The sequence below is a fragment of the Lepidothrix coronata genome, unplaced genomic scaffold (assembly GCF_001604755.1).
Source record: "Lepidothrix coronata isolate B3197 unplaced genomic scaffold, Lepidothrix_coronata-1.0 Scaffold41, whole genome shotgun sequence".
NCBI classification, from domain to species: domain Eukaryota; kingdom Metazoa; phylum Chordata; class Aves; order Passeriformes; family Pipridae; genus Lepidothrix; species Lepidothrix coronata.
The window spans coordinates 3,826,089-3,848,241 of record NW_016690221.1 but is presented as its reverse complement, the minus strand read 5'-3'; the positions used below and the strand labels follow the sequence as shown (position 1 = coordinate 3,848,241).

Genomic DNA, 22,153 nt, shown 5'->3' with positions numbered 1-22,153 from the left:
GCCCCCTGCAGGGCGATTGGCTGGTGTAGCTGTCAATCACGGATTATCTCCGTCCCAGCCAATGATCCCGCCTCCCGAGAAAGAGACGCGCAATGATTGGTGCGTCGGGCTGTCAATCAAGGACGCGCCCCGCCCGTTGGCGCTCAGGTAGCCCGGAAGATGGCGGCGGCGGCGGCCGGCGGGGCTTGGGCTCTGTGAGGGGAGCGGCGGCGGAGCCGATGCCGCGGGGCCGAGGGGCGGCCGCTGCTGCCGCGGGGGCTCCCCGGAGGCGCTGAGAACCTCGAGCCCCCTCGTTCGGCGCCGGACCTCGGGCCGGGAGCGGAGGGCTATGCGGCAGCGCGGGGGGCTCGGCGGGGCCGCCGGGCGGCGGGGGGGCGGCGGCCCGCGGGCCCTGGGACCGCGACACCCGCTCGGGCCCGTCCTGCTGCTGCTGTGGCTGCTGGCGGGGAGCGCCGGGGCGGCTCCGCTGCCGCCGGCAGGTGCAGGTGAGGCGCGGGGGGGGCGGCGCTCGGGGCGGCTCCGCGGCGGGGCCCGGGAGCGGCGGCACTGCGGGTGTACGGCCCCCGGCCCTCCCTCCTTCCTTCCTTCCCTCCCTCCCTCCCTCCCTCGCTCCCCGGGCTGCGGGCACGGCCCCGCCGAAGCGTCGGGAAGGGCACGGCGGGCGGAGGGGGCTCCCCGTGCTGTAGGTGATGGCACGGAGCGGTATCTCCGGGCTGTGGGTCGCTCACACCCCTGGGACTGAGCCGCGGGCTGGTTCTCTGGGTGCTCGCCCCAGCCCTGCTCTCTGTAGCGCTGCCGTTCTTGCCCGTACGGACCTCGGCGGGGCTTTTCTTTTCCTGGTTTTTGCCTGTGAATCACCGGGACTCCCGTTCCTGGGTGGAGGCTCTCCTGGGCAGACGGCGCTTCCCTGTTTTCCGGTCAGATTAGTCGGATTCCCCCCCGGCCCCCCCGGCCCGGGCTCTCTAAATAGTCATGAGTTCATATTTATTTCTCTATTATGTTAGGTAACGCGAACTTCCTTCGGTTGCCTTGCTTATTTTCCTGTTTGCCTTAAAAGCACAAACTAAACAATATGTCCTCTCAGTCGCAGGAGTGACTGCTCAGAGGTTTATTAGGACTCACAGGTACCAACTAAGCATTTGATTCATATTTTTTTGTTGGTATTTCATTGGCACTTTCCAAGATATCATTGTGTTTAGGCTGAATTTTGTTAGGGTTGGTTTGGTTTGAATGTGTGCTGAGATTTCCTTGCAACCATGAGGAGTTGTGCAGCTGGAATACACAAGATGTTCAGGGAGGAGGAGCAGCAGTGGGGAGAGAGAGATATGAAGCACAGGGATTAGGTAATTTGGCTGCTGTTCCATAGAAAGTATCAAAACTGGGAGTGGAACCCATACTTCCTTTATTTTTGGACCTCTGCCTCTTTCTTATATTTTTAATTCCCAGAACATTTCTGAATTGTTCATAGGTCACTCAGCCTTCTTTGAGGTCTGTTTTACTTTCTATGAAAGGAAACTTCTGAAAAAGAGAAAACTGTCCCTGGAATCTGTATTTCCTTTGAGACTGAATTATAGGCTGTTTCATTTATGAAATGCTTGAGGTTTGTCCAAATAATATCAACTTGTCATCGGGCTGTGAGGTAAGACAGCAGAATCAGTTCTGTGTGGAGGACTTTTCTGCCTTTTCCGGGTCTTACTTTTCCTGAAATGCAATTAATTTTTCTATTTAAATATAGATGTCAAAGTGTTCTCTTTATTTTATTTTATTTTTTTTAATACAATTTCCTCTTTACTATGAGGACTGTGTATGCACCTTACAAAGGTGGGAGATCACAGCATAACTTCCATGACACTGGTAAAACACTTAATTCTCAGAATGAAAAGCTGACTGAACAAAATGCAGGACATAGTATTTGAGTGGTTAGTGTTTGTTTTTTTTTTAAATCTGTATTTTTTAAAAGGCTGAAATCAGGTGTGCTAACTGCAGCACTGCCAAGAGTAGTGTTTATGGTGTTGTAATGTTGGACTCATAGAACAAGAATGAATTTTATAAGCTGGTTTTGGTTATATTTAGGCCAAAGTAGGTACATATGGGATGTTATCTGAAGTTTAGCAAACTGTCCAAATCCTGTCATGGAAAACTTGGGGAACTCCAGGAAATGAAACTGTTGCTTTACCCATACATTGTATCTTTGCCTATATAGTGAGAAACAATGTATTTGGATTCCTTTATTGATGGATCTTGAGTATTGAGAGTTTAAGGCCTCACTGGGAACCTTTTCTGGTTTCACTGGCATCATTTTTGCTGGGAAGACTTGCTCCTGAATGAAATAATGTTGCAGGTGATTTGCATGCAGCAGATTCTTAGTCTGCAATGTGTCCTGCATCATTCCCTGTAGCAGCAGCAGGAACCAGCTGGAAAGCTACAAGGACTTTGGTTTTCCCTCCTGCCTTGGAGTAGCTTCCCAGTGGATGACAACGAGACTTTTGTCTTGAACCTTCTCTGTCATTCCAGGCAAATTTTACAGCCTGTCTGAAGACAAACCTGTGACTTTGTTCTGCAGGGTTGAGTCATGAGTTGTGTTTAAAGCCACGTTGTGAATGTCCCTCTTCTGTCCCATGACAGGTTGCTTTGGTTCCCTGTGTTGGGACTGGCTGTGCTGGGCTCCATTCTGGGCCTTGGCCGTTCCTGCAGTTGGCTGTAACACTTGCTCTGATCCATAGGAGTTGTAAACTTGGGAAGAATTTAATGGCCTTTTCATAAAACAACTAGTAACTGGTTTCAGAATTATTTCAGGATCCCACAGCTCTTCACTTAACAAGAATGGTTGCTTCTTTGACAATGGAGAAACATTTTTTGTGTGTGTTGCCCTGAACTTTTATAGGAAAGATGGAATCCACAGAAAAAGGAGGGAGGTGCCTGTAGTTGTACTGAACTTTGCGGAATATTTTGTGGGATATAACTCCTCTTCTGGGGAGGAAGCTGGAATGCCAGAAGTGATTGGATTCCTTGTGCAAAAATGCTCCAATTTGTGGAAGTGCTGTGGAAGTTTGCCAGGCTGGGGAACTGTTGGGTTCCCAGGGCCTTGATCAGGATGAATGATGCTGCTCTGTTCAAGTGTGGCTTTGTGGTGCTTGCAGATGAAGGCATGCACTGATGAAGTGTTCTATATTCCTCTTGCATTTTTGATATTACAGTTCTAAACTAATTAGCATGTTTTTTTATCTAACAACAAGGAGAGGAGGTAAAGGAAATCAGGCTTTAACTTTGTAGCGTTCCTAGCAGTTATTGCAGGAAATACGAACCTGAGATGTCGAAGATGCATCTGGCTGAAAATACTTTGACCAACTTAGATTTAATTTATTCTGTGAGTGGAAAAGGATACTGATACGTACTGTGATAGTTCTGAATTTCAGGTTTCACTTTATACTGGGGGTGAGAGCTGGGGCAGGTGTGCTGGGAAGGTGTTTGTAGACTGAAGTGCCAGAGTTGTCCTGAGCCTGAGGAGCGTTGGTGACTTGACCCGAATGCATCAGGCTCAGGTGACTTCCACTGCTCCTGTTGTGTGGCTGAAGTGAGAGCATTGGGGCACTGCTCTTCTTCAGCAGGATTTAGCAGCATATAGTGCATCACAAACTGCCAGGGCTGCTTTGCTGTGCTAAAGCTTTACATTTACATTCAGGCTCTCAGTTCTTCTGACTTGGATTTCCATACTTGACCTTAATTCAGCTGCCTCTCCAAGAAAGCTGAGCATCAACGGAGTGTGTGTAATATCAGCCAAAGTGTTTTCATCATCTCTGTGCTCTATGAAGCTCTTTGCAAATACAAAGTAGCAAGGACTCAGAAATACTTTTATTATCCTGTAAAACTTGAATAGGTGGCAGCATTTCTGACAGGTGTGTTCAGCTTCAAAGTAGTGATGAATTACAGTTTCTGTTCAGCTGAATTGAGGCAGCTGGACTTGGTGCTGACATGATTTCTTCTGGAGAACCTCAGGTTTGGGATTCAAGGGCCCAGTTGGATGTCATAGCAGGGGGTCCCTGCTGATAGACTTGGTTGTGTCCAGTCCAGGAAAAGATGCTTGGTAAGTGGTGTATAGCATGCAGAGACTTCAAACTGAAGTATCTAGATGTTCATGCAGCTGTATCTAGTGTAGTCAGCTGGTCACTGTTCACACTTTGAGATTAAGCCACTTATTTTTTTATTATTATTTGTTAAGATGAGTTCTGTGGCACATCAATACTCCTGGGAAAATTGTTGCTTTTGATTTGCTTTGGCTTGATGCTTCACTTGGCATTCTGTCAGACTGGGGCCAAATTGCAGTTGTGGCCTGTGGTTTGGGACAGTGTAGAATGTGTGTGACGCTGGCACATAACAAGAAAAGCAATTTTCTGAGTGTATGCAAGTCAGTGACTTGATCACTTGAAGTTAAGAAATATCTTTGCAAGAAAAATGGGGGTTTTAATTGTGGTCTGTGTCTTTCCTGGAAATGGTCTGTCCTTCCTCCCCCTTTCAAGCACTGGACTCGTTTGCTTCTCCCTATATTTCTTTTCCTAGCTAGTGTCCCAGGCACCTCCTAATTGTGGAGCCAGAGCTGGGAAGTTGTCTTTTATCTTTTGTTTCTATCTGTGAGTTTGAGGTAAGAAGCCAACCCTGACTTAGCCCTGCAGGGATGTTCACACAAGGCTTTGTTCACAGGCTTGCTTTGCTCTCTCTGCCTGTGGCTGTAAAGTGTCTGGACTTCGCTACAACTAAAGCAGTGCTCAAAGGAGGAGGTCACTTTCTGAAGTTATTTCTCCTGTCTTGAATGCTTGGGTGTATTTAATAATTCCTCAGATACCATTGCAGCACGTTAAGATAGCGCCGATCAGGGCCAGTCTAAAGGTTTGTTGTCACAGCATCAGGGGCTGGGCATTGGTTTGAAAGGGCCTATTAGCAGGTGCTGGTTGTGCCCTGTATAAAAAAAAAGTTTGTGTTACATAGTGAGATCCAGCATTCTGGACAGGCAAATTTGATTGGGAGTGATTTTCTGGACATTTGCTGTGGTCTGGTTTCAGTCCCCATCCCCATGTGGTTCACCCATGCAGGATAAAGGGACCCTCAGTCAGTGTAATACCAGAGCTGTGAAAATCACAGTCCTATTTCAGTCCCAAGGCAGCAGTTCTGCAGCAGAAGGGCAGCACAGGGAGTACTGAAGTCTTCCTTAGATTTTATTTTGGGTCTGCCGTTCTGTTTGGTCTGTGCATCTCGTACTGGAGTTTGATACAGATCTGGATACAATTTGCAATGTCTTCAATGCTTTTCTTGCTCTCTCTGAGCTCTTTGTTTTCTTTGTAATGCAGTTATGAAAGGTCTTGAGCAACATTTAGATATTGGAAACATTTTGTGGACTTGTATAATCAGAACTGTACCAAGTGTGTCAGGATGGCCTGTCAGCCTGCCCGTGTGCTTTAGGCACAGCCCACAGCAGGGTCTTGTACCACATACAGCTCAGGCAAGGGGATGGTGTGAAGCTCCTTATGTCAGTGAATTGTCTTCTGAGGGATTTTCAGTCTGAAATGCTGGTACAAAGTAACACCTTGTCCAACAGTGCTACATTCACAAAAGCCTCTTTGGTGGTAAGAAAACATCACTGTAGTGACTAAACAGTGACGTGACTCTTTTGGGACTCTTGTTGCATCAAGACTTCTTTGGTATGAAAGAGGTGTAGAAAATGTTAGCAGCAGATTTTTGAGTGACTTTTAAGCTTCCAGCCTATAGACCAGATCCAGTTCTCCAAAATCGCTCATTCACTCTATGGTCTGTTCTTCCAAGGGATCCTTTAGCTATGAATAGGGATGAGAAATGGATTCCAATAAGCTCTTTTAGTAAAATGGTGCTGCTTTATTTCTTTCCTGCATTTCTTAACCCAGCTGTACATTAGAGTTGGAAAGTGATCTACTGTAAAATAAAGATTCCAGAAAATCCCATCACATGAAAGTTGCATGTACGTATTCCTTTCATGTGAACTGAAATTAATCTCTTCAAAAGCAGTGTATCTTAATAGGTTGTATTGATGTCAGATGGTAGGAGAAAGAATTACCTGCAGCATGGAAACCCAAACACCAGTATCTCTTTCTGGTGGTTTGAGATACCACGATGTGTGATCTTCTCATGCTGCCTCAAATTATTGTGGTCTACCCTGTGTGGAAATAAAAAAAATCTACAACTCCTGTGCTTTACTGTTGGAGAAATGGTACAGCAGATGAAAAAATACTGTACTTGAGCAGAAAATAATTGCAAAACCAACATCTAGCAGTGTAGAATAAAGTATGCTCAGCAGAATTTTGTGTGCATATATATATATATATATGTATATACACACACATTCACACACTTACAAATCAGTGATGGGTTTGCAAGATAATAATGCTACCCAGATTGTCCAGAAACACTGCCATGAAGGCATAAGGCACATAATTATTTAACATGGGTATTTTTTAGCTTGTCTTAAGATGCCTTTGTGCAAACATGAGATTCTAACACTAAAACTTCAAACAGATCTCGCTCTGTAAACACTTGAAGTACCAGCCTATATTTAGTCCTTATTAAAATTGAACAGTGCTGTTGTGTGAGTAATTCTCTGACATTTCTGGGAAGATTTGGAGGATAATAGAATAAGGTCAGTAATGTAAAACTTACCCCAGCTCACAGTTTTACTGGTTCCTGACTGTTCAGCCAACCCTCAGGCCAGGCAAGTGTTCAGCAAACCCGAGGATCATAGTGATGTTGTTCTGAGCTGCTGTGCTGCAGGAGGGTCCAGCACTGCCCTGGCTGCTGTTGTCACCCCTGTGTACAGAGTGGATTTAAGCAGCTGTAGAAACTCCTTGAAAGCTCACTGTAAAAGCTTTTAGGGGGAGCATGGGATAAAACAGTTTGAAAAAGTGTTGGCTTAGATTGCAGGATAGACTTCTGTTCTTTCTAAGGGCAAAGGGAGGACTGAGATAATTAGCCAAGAATTGTTGACAGAGTTACATGTCCAATTGTGATATGAAGTAGCTAAGATTTCTCCTTTAAACTACTGTAATTTATTGCACAGGACAGTAGTTATTTCAGGGTCACATATCCACAAAACAAATTTAACTGTGAAGCTGGCTTTTGTCACTGCAGAGCTATATCCAGAACTCAAGGTACGTTGGAGGGATGTGTCAGAGGATTTTTTTTTTATCATTTCATGGGGAAAAACTCTATATGAAATGGCCCCTTTGCTGTCTTCATTAGCTTCACTTGTGATGATGAAATAACTGTTGTAAAGAAGAGCTGTTGGTTTTTTGGAAGAATTGTCTGTGCAGATGCATTGGCCTTTCATCCCACCCACCTGCCCCGTGGGGGACTCAGTGGAGTTCTGGAGTAAGGCAGGGATTGTAACGGAAAAGTTGAGTAGAGGCATGAAATGGTTCAATTTCTGTCTGGAAGAACATGGGAACACACTGACTTGGATGTGACTTTTGATTATTTTTTTCCCACACTGCTGCTGGAAAGTCATCTTACTTACATCTTTTGAAGTGTGGGACTTTGATTTAGGCCATGTGACACAATTCAGATTTAGGCAGGAAATAGTTTTATTGACAAGTTGTTAATTACTACTGCTTGTTTTCAGCAAGGGTAAGTACAATTGTGCACAAGTAACTTGGACAGCTGTAGTTTTAAGTCCTTAAGAGGTTTTTTTCTTGAGACTGTATCTAGGAATTAGGGTATTCCATAGAAGGGAAAATAAAATCAGGTGATAAAGTGCTTTTGCATAAAGATATGTAATACTGAAGGTTACTTCTGTTAGTTGTGCAGACTTTGCATTATCCAATATAAGGGTAGGAATAATGTCACAACAGGATAGACTTTTGAAATAACTTTTCAATTAATAACACTTTCAATTGTTTGTTCCAGGTTATTGCTTTAAAATAGTGAACATTTGTGCTTTATTTGAATGGCACAAGTACTAAAAATCTGAAAGCTGAAAAATTCAGGTGTAAACTGCAAAACCTAAAAGTTCCTTAAGGAGTGTCCTGTGTCTGTTGTTAGGGATTTGCTCAATGAAGGAACATTTCCAGTCTCTGCTTGAAATACTTTGGGCATTTGGAAAAGGCTTTAGATTTCCTTAAGGTGCTGCCATTGCTTTGAGGACATCAAGTCAATGAAAGTCTTCGGAGATCTTGGGAATGTTTCTTCTTGTAGGACTGGTAATGGTCATTCAAAGCAAAGGGCTGATTGGAATTTGGAGTGTCTCTCTCATACTAAAATTCCCTTCATTTTATTTTCAAAAGAATGTCTGAAGTGCAAATAACTCCTTCAAAACTTGTGTTAAATTCTTGTTTGCTTGCGTTGTATCTTAGTTGAAGGTTGATGATTTGAATGCCCTTCTAATGGAGTATTTTAAAGCCTGTTGTAGTACAGCATTTCACAACTAAATGATGGTACTGCACACATTTCTGCTGAAACTTAATTTCAAAAATGATGATTTTTTTTGGCTCAGTTGTTAAATGGAGCATAGCAGGAAAAAATGAGATTGCAGGAATGCAGCAATGAATGGAATGTGCTTTTGAGTTTGGTTTTTTTTTGTGTTGTGAAATGGAGGAGTTGCAATGTCTGTTGTGCTTTACCTTGTCATACAAATCGGGCATTACACAAGTGATGTGTCTAAAATTGTTCTGAACAGGCTGTTGGTTTAGTGTTCTACCTGTTACCTGCAGGCCATTGGAACTTATAGGCCTGCTTGTGTCTGTACTGGTTTTGTGCTTATTAGTAGCAAACATCTGAAGATTTCAGGGAGTAAATAAATGCAGGAGAAACTCTTTATGAGGGAAAGATAATGATCTGAATCTGACTTGTGAAGAACTGGGTAGGAGTTGATAACACTTTCCCACTTAATTGCTGGCATAGAAGAGAATGACAACATTATTCAGGAAAGTTGGGGTAGCTTTTAAAATCATATTTATCAAACCCACTATAAATTAGAGTGATATTACACTTTTAAATCTGGTTATTTTATTATAGAATAAATAAACTGACCATGTTCATGAAAGTTACCGTGGATGTAGCTGTGGAGCAAAATTAGATTTTGTCATTCATTAGTATTTTAAAGACTGCTCTGTTATGACTTGGTGTCATGAAGTAGCATCTTAGTTCATGATCATAAAATTTGAGTGTGTCCAAGAGACAGTTTAAGTGAGTGCTGTCATGCTGGATTTGTGCTGGAAATAGTTGTAGCTATTAGTGCCAGTTATGGAGCTGCTCTCCAAAGGAAAGCGGCTCTTGCTTATGCAGTGGCACTGTTGTTGCCTAGCAACTACTGTGCTGAAAGCTTCAAATCAGATGCTCCCTTGAAGTTCACTCTGCCCTAATAACACTTAATTTATCTGGGCCTTGCACTGCCTTTATCACAGTAGTGAAAATCTTTTATTAGTGCACTCAGTAATGTCTTTTATTATGTACTCGGGGTTGCCTGTCATGTATATTTACTTTTTCCCCAAGCTTAGAGCTGGGTGGTGTCATGCATTTTTTAGCAGAGTTTCCTGAAGGTTGAGACCTTAATAATATGATTAATCAGATTGAACCAAATCTGAGAGAGTGAAGAGTTGAAGCATCGTGGCCTTTTCTAATGTGGTTGTAGAAGGAAGGTGAGCCCGGGGTCCCTCCCGGACAGGCACTTCCACCTCATCCGGTGTTGTCCTGCGTGGGGGCTGTTGGTTGGCAGGTGAACATGGGTGCAACACTTGGCTGGTTGGCCTGCTCCTTGCTCCTCATTAATGACAGCAAAGGGTGCCACAGGTGCATGACATGTGAGGGTATTGTGGGCAGACTGGGAAACTGGATAGAGAAGGAAACCAGTTCTAGCAAGAAAAGAATTTGTGTTGGCTTAGTTGTTGCACTTGGTAGTTGGCGAATTGTCTTACAAAGAAAGGAGGCTTGAGAGAAACTTAGAAAGGTGTAGGGAATCGTGGCCTATAGAAGTTGCTGTGAAATATGCTTTGTATGAAAATAACATTTACCACCCCTTGAAACGTTGTGATCCATCCTGATGTGTGTGTTTCAGGTCTGTACTTGATCCTGGGAATGCCAGCACAGCTCACCATTGTTTTGTCAGTGAGGCTGCTCACTGCCTGTGTGCAGGGTTTGCCTTCACATGTGCTGGGCTTCAATTTAGACCTGAGTGTCGAACTGGTTATGAACTGACAATCTGCTTCAATACTGGTCATTGAATACCTGCCTCAGCCAGGGCTTTGGGTTGGTTATGATCCCGTGCACTTTTAAAAGTGGATAAATAACAGCATAGAATCACTCTTTAATACTGAGAAGCTTTGAAAGAATACCTTGTTTTCTGTGCTGATAATTTAGGACCATGTAGGTGCCATTTTGGGATGGGACATTTGCTAGCCCAGAGCTGTGTAAAGCATTATGTTGTGTTAACCTTGCAGTAACACCCGGAGTGACGCAGGTGCACTTCAGCTCCTGCTTGTTTTAATGGAGTGCTGATATAATCCAGGCCTCTTCCTTGGCTTAAGTGGTTTGGATATCCCAAAGCAAAGGAGTTTGTATTAGCTGACAGGAAACCTTTTACTGTTGGCATTTTACAGAGAGTATTTTTTTAAATCTGTTTGGCAGCTCCTTTCCTAAAGAACAGATTCTGACTTGTGGATAGGTATTAAGATGCTGTAGGTTGTTACTGAATAGGGTTATAGTAAATATGGCTGGGTTTTAAACTGATATGCAGAGTAAACCTATTATCTTCTTTGCTTTCAGAATTTATTATATTGTGTCAAGTTCTGCATTAATTATGAAATTATGAGTGATGTTTATTGGATATTATCTACCTTTGTATTAAAATTAATTAAATTTACAGTGTTTTTTAAGAGTTTTTTTAATTAAAGCAAACTCTTCTGTGATGACTATATAAAATGGTCCTCTGCATTTATTAGATTGAATTTCTTGCTGGTTGCTTTTTTCAGTCAGGATCTTTTAATAAATAGCTGTCATTCCTTCATACTTTCACAATTTACAAATAAAATGTTGTGTTAAACATCTCTTACCTTTTCAATTCCAAGTCATTTTACTAAGCTCCAGTGAATTAATCATTGGATGGAAATAGTTGAAAAATGCAAAAGAGGTTCTACTGCAGCAGATTTTTCAGCACTTTGTCAAACACCAGCTCCAATACTTAATCAGTGGCTTCCATCACTGAATATGTATTCATGTAAGCTATTAAAATAGCTTCACTTATAATAAATTTTAGCCCAGTTACAGGTTGTCATAATTTTATACTTAATTCTCCATTCATTTTTTAAAAACCCTGCAAATCAAAAATATGACTTATTAATTACTATGTAAGAAACTTCAAAGTTTATCCAAACAGAGATGGATTCTGTAATTCTTAGTCAGTAGCTCTTACTTGTGTGAGTCATCTGAAATGTTCTGTTGCTGTTGCAGAAACTTGCCCATGATAATTGGCATTTTTCTTGTATTAAAGCATCTTTTTATAACTTTGTATGTGAAAATTGCCTTGTGCTTTTGGAAGTTGAGATGACTTCCATCTTCTTAACAGACCATTTATGGTTAGCTGCCTTTTCAAAGGTGATCTTTGGGTTTTTTAATAAAATTCATTACTTTCTTCAATTAATTGCTGCTAATTCACAGTTTCTTTTCTTGGGAATTATAAAAGGTTTTTAAGGTTAGGAAGTAACATAATGAACAGCAGCAATATTTTTCTTTTCTGTATTCCTTCCAAGACACTGAAAAAGAGGTGGTTACCCTATGGGGAATGGTGTAACTTGCATAAACACTTAGGTTGTAGGCTTGATAAATGTGCAGTTTCCTTTACAGAAGGAATTCCAACAAAAATGTTGTCTTTTTAACATAAAGTAGCTGAAAACACGTGTAGTGTATCTAACATGTACAATAAATGGTTGTTAGTGCTCATTGTATCTCACTTTGAGTTAAATAAACCACAAAACTGGCATAAGGCCACCAGGAGCTTGAATCCTCCTGCCTGGATTTGCTGTGATAACTTGGAACTGCTGGGGGGGTTCCAAGTGGGATCCCAAGTTGGAATGAGCAGGACAACGTTTGTGAAAATAGAAATATTTATTGTGGTCGTGCTGCTGTAGCTGTGAGGGTGCAAGGGCAGGGTGGGGGCTGTGTGGGAGAAACAACATCCTGTTCCCAGACCAGATGTGCTTACAGAGAGGGACTGGTGGGGGCACAAACCCCTGTCAGGGCTTGAAAAGAAACAGGAAGATTGAAAGCAGTAAAGCAAATTTGGGAGAGCTGCTCCAAGCTCTGGAGAGAGGCTGGTCCAAAAGGCCCCCAGGAGCTCATGTGGTGTTTGGAACAGAAGGTGCTGGTGAGAGGTGATAATGCTCAGCTGCTGTGGGGAACAGGAAGGCACTGTAATTCATGTTAGCCTTGTGGGCATCAAAAAGGAGACCTTGTAGTGCACCAGAAACCCAAAATAAAGTTTAATAGTGTTTTATACACATGACTTGTGGTGCTTTATACCCCCTCTGAAGGACCTGGTGTGAAGTCTTCAAGCAGCACTAATGCTTTCTGGGAATGATGAAACGTGCTCTTGGGAGCTGAGCTCATTGTGTAGGGATTTGCTTGGCAAACTTTCCCAAAAACATTCGAGGGGCTTCGAGTCTTGGCCTTCTACTGGAAAGGGAATGTCTGTTGTGATTGTGGTGATGTGATCTGGGTGTTTGTTAGGGAGAATCTGCATCTGTTCAGTAGATGGTCTGTGGTGAGTTCACTTCTCATTTCAGTGAAGTTAGTGGTGAAGGTGAGGAAGTTGTTTGGAAATTGAGTGGGATGGGCTTGGAAAAAATGACTTTAAAATAATAATTTTAATTTGTAATACCTGGTAACACAAATATTTACCTTTTTTTAGTAGTAAAGCTACCTTTTATTATTTGGTTTCAATTAGAAGTTCAAAGGAATCTCTTAAATTTATCTACAGCTGTGTGTGTGTTCCTTACAGTAATTAGCTAATGACTGCACAAAATGCTTGTATTTGTGGTTCAGGTAATTTTCAGTCTCCTTAGGCAGGTCAACAAACATCTGGAGGGAGTAAACATAAATCAGCTGCTGCCTTCCCCTTTTTTCTTGTTGATGCTCAGGAATGGAAAAATACCTGAGTGTTATGTAGAAGACTTAATTAAAATTAATATAAATTGTTCTATTGAGAGGGATTTTTTTGTTCTCTTCAGAATTATGACTAAAGTGGCTTCACATTGTGGTTGATCTGTGTTTGAACAATGCTCAATATCTGCAAATGGAGCGTTCATGTTCTCTAACGAGGTGTGAATACCAGAGCTGTTGTGGGAACTAGAAACAGAATCGCTTGTTTGAAAACCTTCCTTTTCAGTTGACTTTTATTTGTTGTATAGATAATATTCCTAATTGTTCAGGAAATATGTGATCTGAAAGTAGGCTAACATGCTTTAAAGCAGGGTTTTGGTTATGTCAATTCGCACTTTACATATAATTAAAATAAGTAAATATTCTGGAAGTGTTCTGTGGAACAGATGAAAAGCTGTAGCTTTTTCTGGAAGTCTCTTAATTTTTGTAGTTTTTTGAACGTTTAAGAGGTAGCTGAACAAGTTCGTGTGTCCTTTAACTAATGATCAGCTTCTGGTTTTTTTATTTTCAAGGCTTCATTCACACTGTATTGGCAGACATCCCTATTGATACTCAGATGTTCTCATAAAATCCAGGTAGTCCAATTCACCTGACATTGTTAAAGTTTACCACTGATGTAATGTCTAAATATCAGGTTTGGTCCAACTGCTCTTCCAGTCCCCATAGTTTGAAAAGTAAACAACCTCTCAAGATGTAGTTCCCTAGGAGACCAGAGCACGTCTTTGTTCTCTGCTGAGGATGAAAACAGGGATGGAAATGGGTTTAATTTAAGATTTTTATAAAATGCCATTTGAGGCTTTTGATCCTGTGTGAGTAATAACATGACTTGTCATGGAAAATGTGTTGTAGAATGTTTATGTATAAATTTTGGAAAATTATTTGGAAGTGTGTTTGCAAACTGGTTAGGAGTCTAAAATGCTTGAAATGGAGACAAATCACCTGGTGACTCACAGGAAATAGAACCCGGGGTGGAGCTGATCACATCCATTGCACTTGTGACAGCAGCTTGTGTGTTTGGGAGACTGTCACAAATGCACTTATTGAAAGAGAGAGGACTGCTTTATATATTTGGAATTTGTGCACAGTTGAAATGAGGATTTCCTCTGGCTGCCTGTTCTCTTAGGTCAAGGGTTTTAGCTCATGGGAGGTGTCTTCAAAAAGACCAGATTTCTAATATCTGTGATTGGGTTTCCATATTAATTTATTGATTTTAACAACATCCCAAGGCTTGTGACTATTGCTGTTCCTCACCAGCTTCAGTAAATCATATTGGCTGGGGCCTCTTAGGTGGGATCAGGTAAGTCCAGTGCAGGCAGGTGGGAGGGCACAGATATATTTGTCCTTTCTGTTGAGTCTCCTTACGTTTGATCACATCCACAGAGTGAAATGTTCACACTCCCATCTCTTAAATAAATGCAGGTGGATAATACATTTTGAAGGAACTTCTTAAAATGCTAAACATGTTTCTCTAATCCTGCATCCCTGGTTATTTCTAGGAGAAGGAGCTGCAGCTGAAGTTCCCTCCACCTTTGTGATCGTGTCTCTGTGTACCCTGGTCGTCCTGGTCATCCTGCTGGCAAACTGTGTCTCCTGCTGCAAAGACCCTGAGATAGATTTCAAGGTAAGCACTGAAGGTACCAATGTGTGTACAAGGGGCATTCTTAGCTCTATCCTCATATCCAGGATACTTGGATATTTGTGCTAATACCCTGCAGTTATTGATACTTGAGTGTCTCTGTTCTGAAATAGCCAGTGACTGTTCCTATGGACTGTGAAGTCTTGATGCAACCGTTTATTTTAACTAATTGGTCCCTGCTGCCTAAGGGTCTTTAATACCTTTTTGAAATCATAACTAAACATCAGGATCAGAAGGAAAGGTTATACTCTTGAGACAATTTTGCTGTGAAGAACCTTTTTGTTGTTTTTCTTTTGTTGTGCTTTCTTTTGTTTTTCTTAGTCTGCTGACAGGGTTTAAGACACTCCTGTTGAATAAGAATACTGAAGATGCAGATCCAGTGTAGCAAAACTCTTGAGAAATTGTTATCATTTGAGAATAGTTACTTCTGGAACATCAGTTATCAGTGTTCCTAAAATTGAGTTTTGCTCCCATGTTTAAATGGAGAATATTTGGCCTCAGCAGTTCATGGTAATTCATTCAGAGCCAGGGTTAGCATTTAAAGTAACAACAAAACAAAGCAAAAAACAAACCACCAAACCCACAAAAACCCAACCAAGGAAGAACCCCTTAAACCCCCTTTGTATTAAAAACAGTATGTGATACTTTGATTTCTTTAAATCAGCAATAATTGAAAGATAAGGAATAGAAGACTAAGTCTCTGTCCCTGTCCTTGGAAAACAGTGAAGCCTCCTTAGCATTGCTCATTGGAACTGAAAGCAAGGTATTTGTGCTAATTTTAAGACAAAGATCAGCTTGTTTACTAAGACTTTTTTGTTTAGGAATTTGAAGATAACTTTGATGATGAAATAGATTTTACACCTCCAGCAGAAGATACTCCATCTGTTCAGTCTCCAGCTGAAGTGTTTACTCTTTCAGTGCCCAATATTGCTTTACCAACTCCCTCCCAGTTTCCGTCTCGTACAGGTAAAATACTGGGTTTTGATGCAAAAACAAAAGTAGGCATTTTCGGTGTCAAAAACTGGAGCGTGGCTGATTATGTTTGACTTTACTGTAACAAATAATTTGTTACAGACTTACATAAACTGAGCCAATACATTTTGTAGGGTATAGTTAAATGTTAAATACTGCTTCTAAGATGTTAACCTGGGGCAGGGTGCCATGTAAGCTGCTGTAAGAGAATGAAACTCCCTTTAAAAACCCTCTGCAGATTACTGTCATTATATTTCTATGTACCTGAAGGGTTTAAAGTACCCTGGGACATCAGTGACTTCTGCTCTCTAGTGGTTTTCTTTGGGGCTAAGTTGTGGTTGGATTTTAGTCACTACCCTTAAATGGAAACAAAAGTGAATACCTGAGTTGCCAGCAGTGCTGCTGTTCAGCTGCATCACTTTCTGAATGTCACTGTAGACTATTTGTGCTGTAAATGTGATCTTGGTAAGATAGAGCATTAAGTTTCATTTCCCTGTGTGGAAGGGTTTTTGAAATGTGTTCTTTATAATACAATTTTTGTAGAAGGAAACTTTAACGTATTATAGGCACAGTTGAGCCCAAAATGGTTGTTCTCATATTATGGCATGGCACATAATTTTACATCTTGCTTTTGTTGCTTGATCACTAGATGTTCAGGGAAGCTTCTAGTAAAATTTCTGTACCAGTTTCAAGGAGCTGTCAGTGTGCCTTAATACAAATTACATGGTACTTCTCAGTGTTTTAAAGAGCTGGGAAAAATTATCCGTGAAGAATTTCATGTCAGCTCTTCTATGTTGCCATAATTGTTAAAATGATACTGTCACTACAAGTGTTTTGCCAGAAAGTAAGGCAGTGTGCCTGAATAAGGTTCATGGGTAAAAATGTGCTTGTACTGCTGTGGCCTTCTCTGTGCTTAGAAGCACACTGATGGTGTATAAAATATTCCAGTAAAATAATACTGCTGTAAATGTGGTTTATGGAAATAAAATTGGGGACTAGAATTCTCAGACAAGTAGTGGTGAGTTTTTGTTAACATCTGATGAGTGTTCCTAACCAGTTGGGCAGCAGAGGGGTGAACACTGCTGAAACTCTCCTGTAGTGTGGGGTCTGCCATTGTTGCTGCCCATCCTCTGCCAAATTCTGGGGCTTCTTTTCTGTCCTTTCCTTCTCTGGGCTCCTTACATGAAGTATTTTTAGTTGAAAAATGTCCTCCTTCCAGATGGCAGCTACAAGTAGGGCAGTTGGGCTGAAGAATAAAGCAGTTGAACCTTTCCTCTTAAAATGGTAACTCTATGTAACTGTAAATGTTAAGATGTACAATGAGTTTTATCTTGGGTTTTCTATTTTATTTACATAGGAAACTTGTGTAAGCAGGTTTTTTGCTCTGCCCAGCTACAGGCTATGATACACATTTATACTGGAGGTAGAACTTTAGCCTTTTTGCTTTCTTACTGAACGTGTTAAAAAATTCAAAGTTCACATTTCATGAGGACAATCACTGTTGTTTTCCAGGGTTGTTTTTTTTCTAGTACAGTTTAGAACCTGGGCTCGAGAACAGTTTCACTTGAGTGCTGTTTTCACAGCATTACCACCACTTTATATATGTCTGACATGGGCTTGGTGCTTGGGCTGAATGTGTGCAGCTAATTGGGAATAGATCCTGTAGGGGTTGCATTATTCCCTCAGCAGGTGATCACTTTGGCCATGTGGGTGGTTTGATACGTGTTACGTTTGTTTCGTTGTGTGACAGATGGATCAAAGTCTCAAGTTGCACGTCAGAGTCTAAACTACATCCAGGAAATTGGAAATGGCTGGTTTGGAAAGGTGAGGAGTTATCTTTTAATATTGCACAGATTGAGTCTTACTATTAGCTGACTATTCACTTCAAAATGGTATTCAAGAAAAAAAAAGTAATAGCATAAAAAAACCTGAAGTTGAAATGAGATATTTCCTTGCATTCACTTTTTAGCTGTAATCACAACACTAATCAGTGCTTCTTAAATTTACATGTTGATTCTCACTAGAGCTACTAGGCAGACATTTCACTTCCTTGGATTTGAATTAATACATTCTTGTTATTCCAAGTCTTTCTAGGAAAATATTTTAAGTAAATAAGTGGTCTTCCCTAGAAAACATGTTTTCTGAAAGTTGACATATAGATCAGTTGTCAAGATTTATTAATTATGGGTGTTTAATTATCAGAGCTTTGCTTGCCTTTGCAAAAAGGAAAAAGCCAGGAAATCTTTCTTAAAGCATGTTTTTAGCTCTTGCAGGAAGACTCTGAGTACTTTTTCCCCTCTGATTAAAGACACAATGGTATCTCTTTTTCAGGTTCTCCTTGGAGAGATCTACACAGGCACCAGTGTAGCAAGGGTAATAGTGAAGGAGTTGAAGGCAAGTGCAGGTCTCAAGGAGCAAGAACAGTTTTTAAGAAATGGAGAACCATATTAGTAAGTAATGTTTCACAGCTTCCTACTGCTGCAGATGGATCATGGACATTGCCTTTGTTCAGTGTTGGTGTCCCCACTTGCCCTCCCATAGAACCGAAATGCTTGTCTTTAGAAAGTGATACAGTCAATGCAAAGTGAGCAGAAGTTGTGGTCACTAGATTACCTTGCCTGAATGTGCTGCAAGTGAGTGGTCATGGAGGGCTTCTATTCTTAATGCTTTCTTATATCCTGGTTATATTTGCATTTAGGCTTAGGTTGTTGGCAGTTGTCAGAAGAAATTTCGTGCCTTCTGCTGCACTGGCACAAGTGGTTTGGAAGCAATTTAGAAAAAGTAACTGATCTGGCTGGGAACTAACCTGGCTAAGAAAAGGGTTGGCCTTTAGCCAGGTCTGCACCTTGGTGTAGTTCCTGAACCAGTTGCATGCTTTTAGTTTTGGTACAAGGATGAGTGACTTTCATGTGGCAGTGCTGGCTTCTGTGCTTCTGAGGTGCTCTGAGTTTGGGCTGCTCTCAGTGATGCTGCAGCACAAGGAGATACAAAGGTGCAGGTGGAACCCGTAGCTTTGGGTACTTGCACCCTCTGTTCATGCCACCCCCCCCAATGTTCAAATGTTCTGTGTTGAAACTTGTGGTGGGGATTTCAGTGTGTTGTGTTATACTGTTCCCAAATCTTCGTTCGCAAAGCCTCGCCATGATGATGTTATACTGTGATCTTTCTGGCTTTAACTGTATTTTTTCACTCCAGCATTCTTCAGCATCCAAATGTTCTCCAGTGTATTGGGCAATGTGTGGAAGCCATTCCTTATCTCCTAGTTTTCGAGTTCTGTGATTTGGTAAGTGCACTTATACAAAAGGCTGCAGTTGTTTTTCCACTGATGTAAATGGTGTGTGGTGCATTTACTGCCCTTGCTCATGAAATGCTTGTTTTTCTTAACCAGATTAACCAGAATTTTGATTAACTAGAATTTTGGTTAACCAGGATTTCAGAAGATGTTTTTGTTTAGAGACACCACAGTTATAATTTTTAGTTTGTACCCTTTTCAATTCATCATGTACTTTCTAGGTGCTTTTGGAATGTTCTGAAGAGGAAAACAGTTGTTCTTTCTTTGATAAAGGAATTACTGGTCTCCTTCAGTCTGCCTTCAAGAGGGAGCTGGGAGGGCAGAGGATATCTGCTATCACATGCACGTGCCAACATCACATCTTAAATTATATTTGCTGTCTGGGCAACCTTAATGTACTTTTATTACTACTTAGGTGAAAATGTTAATTGAGGAAAATTGAAGAAAGAATTTTTCTCCTTCTGCCTTCTCCCCCACCTCTAGAGTGCCCAAAATTTACCCATGCTGTGCAGCTTTGGGCTAAAATGCAATGGTGGACTCACTTCTGGAATTAGCCATGTGTATTCCAATACCTAGAATTTTCATTTTGTGTTCATTCTCTTCCTGATCCTTTTTCTTACTGTATTCTTTTTTTTCCTATGGTCTTATTCTTTTGTTTCACTTCCCACCCTCAAGCAACTGCCTTCTGCTTCCTGGGCACCATAAGAAAAGCTGGGGACACACTGCAGGGTGTTCTCACTGCTTTCTGCTCTGTTGTCAGTGCCACAGTGGTCACTGAAATGGGAAGGAGAGCACAAAGCCTTGCTCAGCCACTACATTCCCTTGGAATGGACAGGAACGCTGGGAGGAGGGGGGTGGTGTGCATGTACAGAAGCTTTGAACTGTGCTCAGAGTCATCAGAGACAAATTTGGATCCGTGGTCTGGAAAGACTTGAATTGTTTTATTGTAGCATAACACATCACTGAAAACAAACCCCAAAGTCCAGGTGTCTGACTAAACATTGGCTCGGGAGCTGCTTTAAAGTTTGGTGTGTAGATACCATCTAAAGCAGAGCTCCTTGGGAAATGTCGAGGCAGAATTGAACTCCAAAGTGCACAGATGTTATTAAGAAACAAGTCTTTCAGAAAGAAGATAGTTTGCATTTATAAAATTCAGCAAAATCCTTTTTATCAGCTTTACAACTGCAGAATTTTCCTTTCAATTCAGGTGCACAAATCTGCTTCTAGTTGTGTGTGTTGCCTCAAGCAATTTAAACGAGCTAACATGAACTTGAGTTTTCTTGAGAAACATCAATTAATCTGTGACCTTAAATAACTGTATTTTTTCATTGCTGCTCTTTTGCTCAAACATATTATCTGTGGTAAATTAATGAGACAGAAGTGCTGATAAAATCATTCTTTTTCAAATGGCAGAAATGCCTGAACTTTTCAAGTAACTGATCAAAGTGAAATGTTCCAATTCTGCTAACAATTAAAAACTTGGTGCCTAAGGTTAACAGATAAGAGTTTTTTATAGTCTTTCAATATGTAGAAATAGAATACTTCTTACTGGTTTTTAAACCTGCTATTCAAATTGGAGTTTCTTTAAAAGGACCCTTGAAAGAGAATTGCATTTTATGGAGTCCATCAGCTATACATCCAAATAAAATTTAATTGCTGCCATGTTTTCAAATAGTTACACAATTTAAACCAACTTTAAATTTAAAGATGGAGTAACTTTTAAAGATTGCCCTACTTTAGGTATACAGGAGAAAATAATATCCTTGTTTGATGCCTGATTATTTATGCCAGAAGTTGTCATGATCCTGCAGAGTAATCTGGAAAGGATTTTACTTAAGGGGATAAAATAGATTTTCACTTTAACTGAGGGCAGTAAGCTTGACAGTTAAAGTGGTAGTTTTACAAATTTGAGTGTAGTTAGGTAATTTCTTTGGAATGGAAAATAAATGTCTGTGCTCATTTCTATTCCAAGTGAACTAAACCTTGTTTCTAGAAAATTATATATTATAGTGAGTTAAACATAACATTCATGTTAAAGGCTCACTTAAGGAGTTCTTGGTTGATACAGCTGAGTATCTCCTAGACTTAGTATTTTTTCACTGTGCACAGAAATACAGAGGTGCTGGTAATTTTGGAGTAAGGGGAGAGAAGACACAAGAAGAAGGAAGCAGGACAGCACCATTTGGAATAGAAGGTGTTGACTAAACAGCTTTTTTTAGTACAGGTTTTTTAGGGGAGTGACAGGAGGCTTTTTATCGCTGTGGCTGGAATGGCAGTTATTTGGATTTTTCAGACTTTCAGTAATAAGTGATCTCAAAAGCTGGTAGCTCCTTTTGTACTTTTTTCCCCCCTTAAATTGGATGAATTCTGGTGTATGGAGATGCTTCCAAAACATGCAAGAGTGATTCTGCAGCAGAAAGACCACAGGGGCAGCTGAAGGGGTCACCTAAAGGTTCCAGTGTCTGTGGTGACTGTGTATTCAAGTGGGAACCATCAAACATTGTCCTCTTTGGCTACCACTGGTACAGGGCTGTGCCAAAGCCCTTTGCCTTGTGTTACTGGTGGTGTCTTTGCACATACAACAAAGAGTAAACTTGGTTTCATCCCTTGTGCTTACGTGATTAAGAGTTCAATGGTTCTGAAAAAAGGTGTCAAGTATTTCAACTGTGTTGGATAGGAAATTAAATATCTTCAGGTGACCAGTTCTTTTGAGACCTTTTGGGCAATGTTGACCTCGTTTTGCAAATCTGGCATGTAAAGTAAGGAAAAGTGGCTGTTCTGCTGACCAGCAGGGTCTGGAGGGTGCAGTGGTTGTTTTATTCTCACTCCTTCAAACTCAGAGCCTATCCCAGCATGTACCCCTTTTGCTACTTCTCTCACTTGGATTTGTAGCCTTTTTAGGGCCAGTTGACCTTGCCTTGGCTGCTCAGGCAGCTCTGTTGGATTATCAGTTCCCAGGCTCCTTGGCATTGAAAGGTCTTGGTCAGAGGCACTGGAAACTAGTGCAGAGAAACCAGAGCTGTCAGGGTGGCAGTGCTGGATGTCAGGCAGGCTGGGTGGCAGTGCTGGATGTCAGGCAGGCTGGG

At 41.2% G+C, this 22,153-nt stretch overlaps 1 protein-coding gene across 1 annotated transcript in view; it reads left to right on the top strand.

The window, feature by feature from the left end:
• Nucleotides 1–328: 328 nt before the first annotated feature.
• The window catches only part of LMTK2 (lemur tyrosine kinase 2), a 42,614-nt gene continuing 20,789 nt past the window's right edge, over nucleotides 329–22,153 (top strand). Inside the window, exons 1-6 of the mRNA XM_017813316.1 lie at nucleotides 329–485; nucleotides 14,664–14,788; nucleotides 15,625–15,769; nucleotides 17,526–17,599; nucleotides 18,107–18,225; nucleotides 18,971–19,058. Of these exons, the coding sequence (XP_017668805.1) occupies nucleotides 329–485; nucleotides 14,664–14,788; nucleotides 15,625–15,769; nucleotides 17,526–17,599; nucleotides 18,107–18,225; nucleotides 18,971–19,058 (708 nt within the window). The remainder of the gene's footprint in view (nucleotides 486–14,663; nucleotides 14,789–15,624; nucleotides 15,770–17,525; nucleotides 17,600–18,106; nucleotides 18,226–18,970; nucleotides 19,059–22,153) is intronic.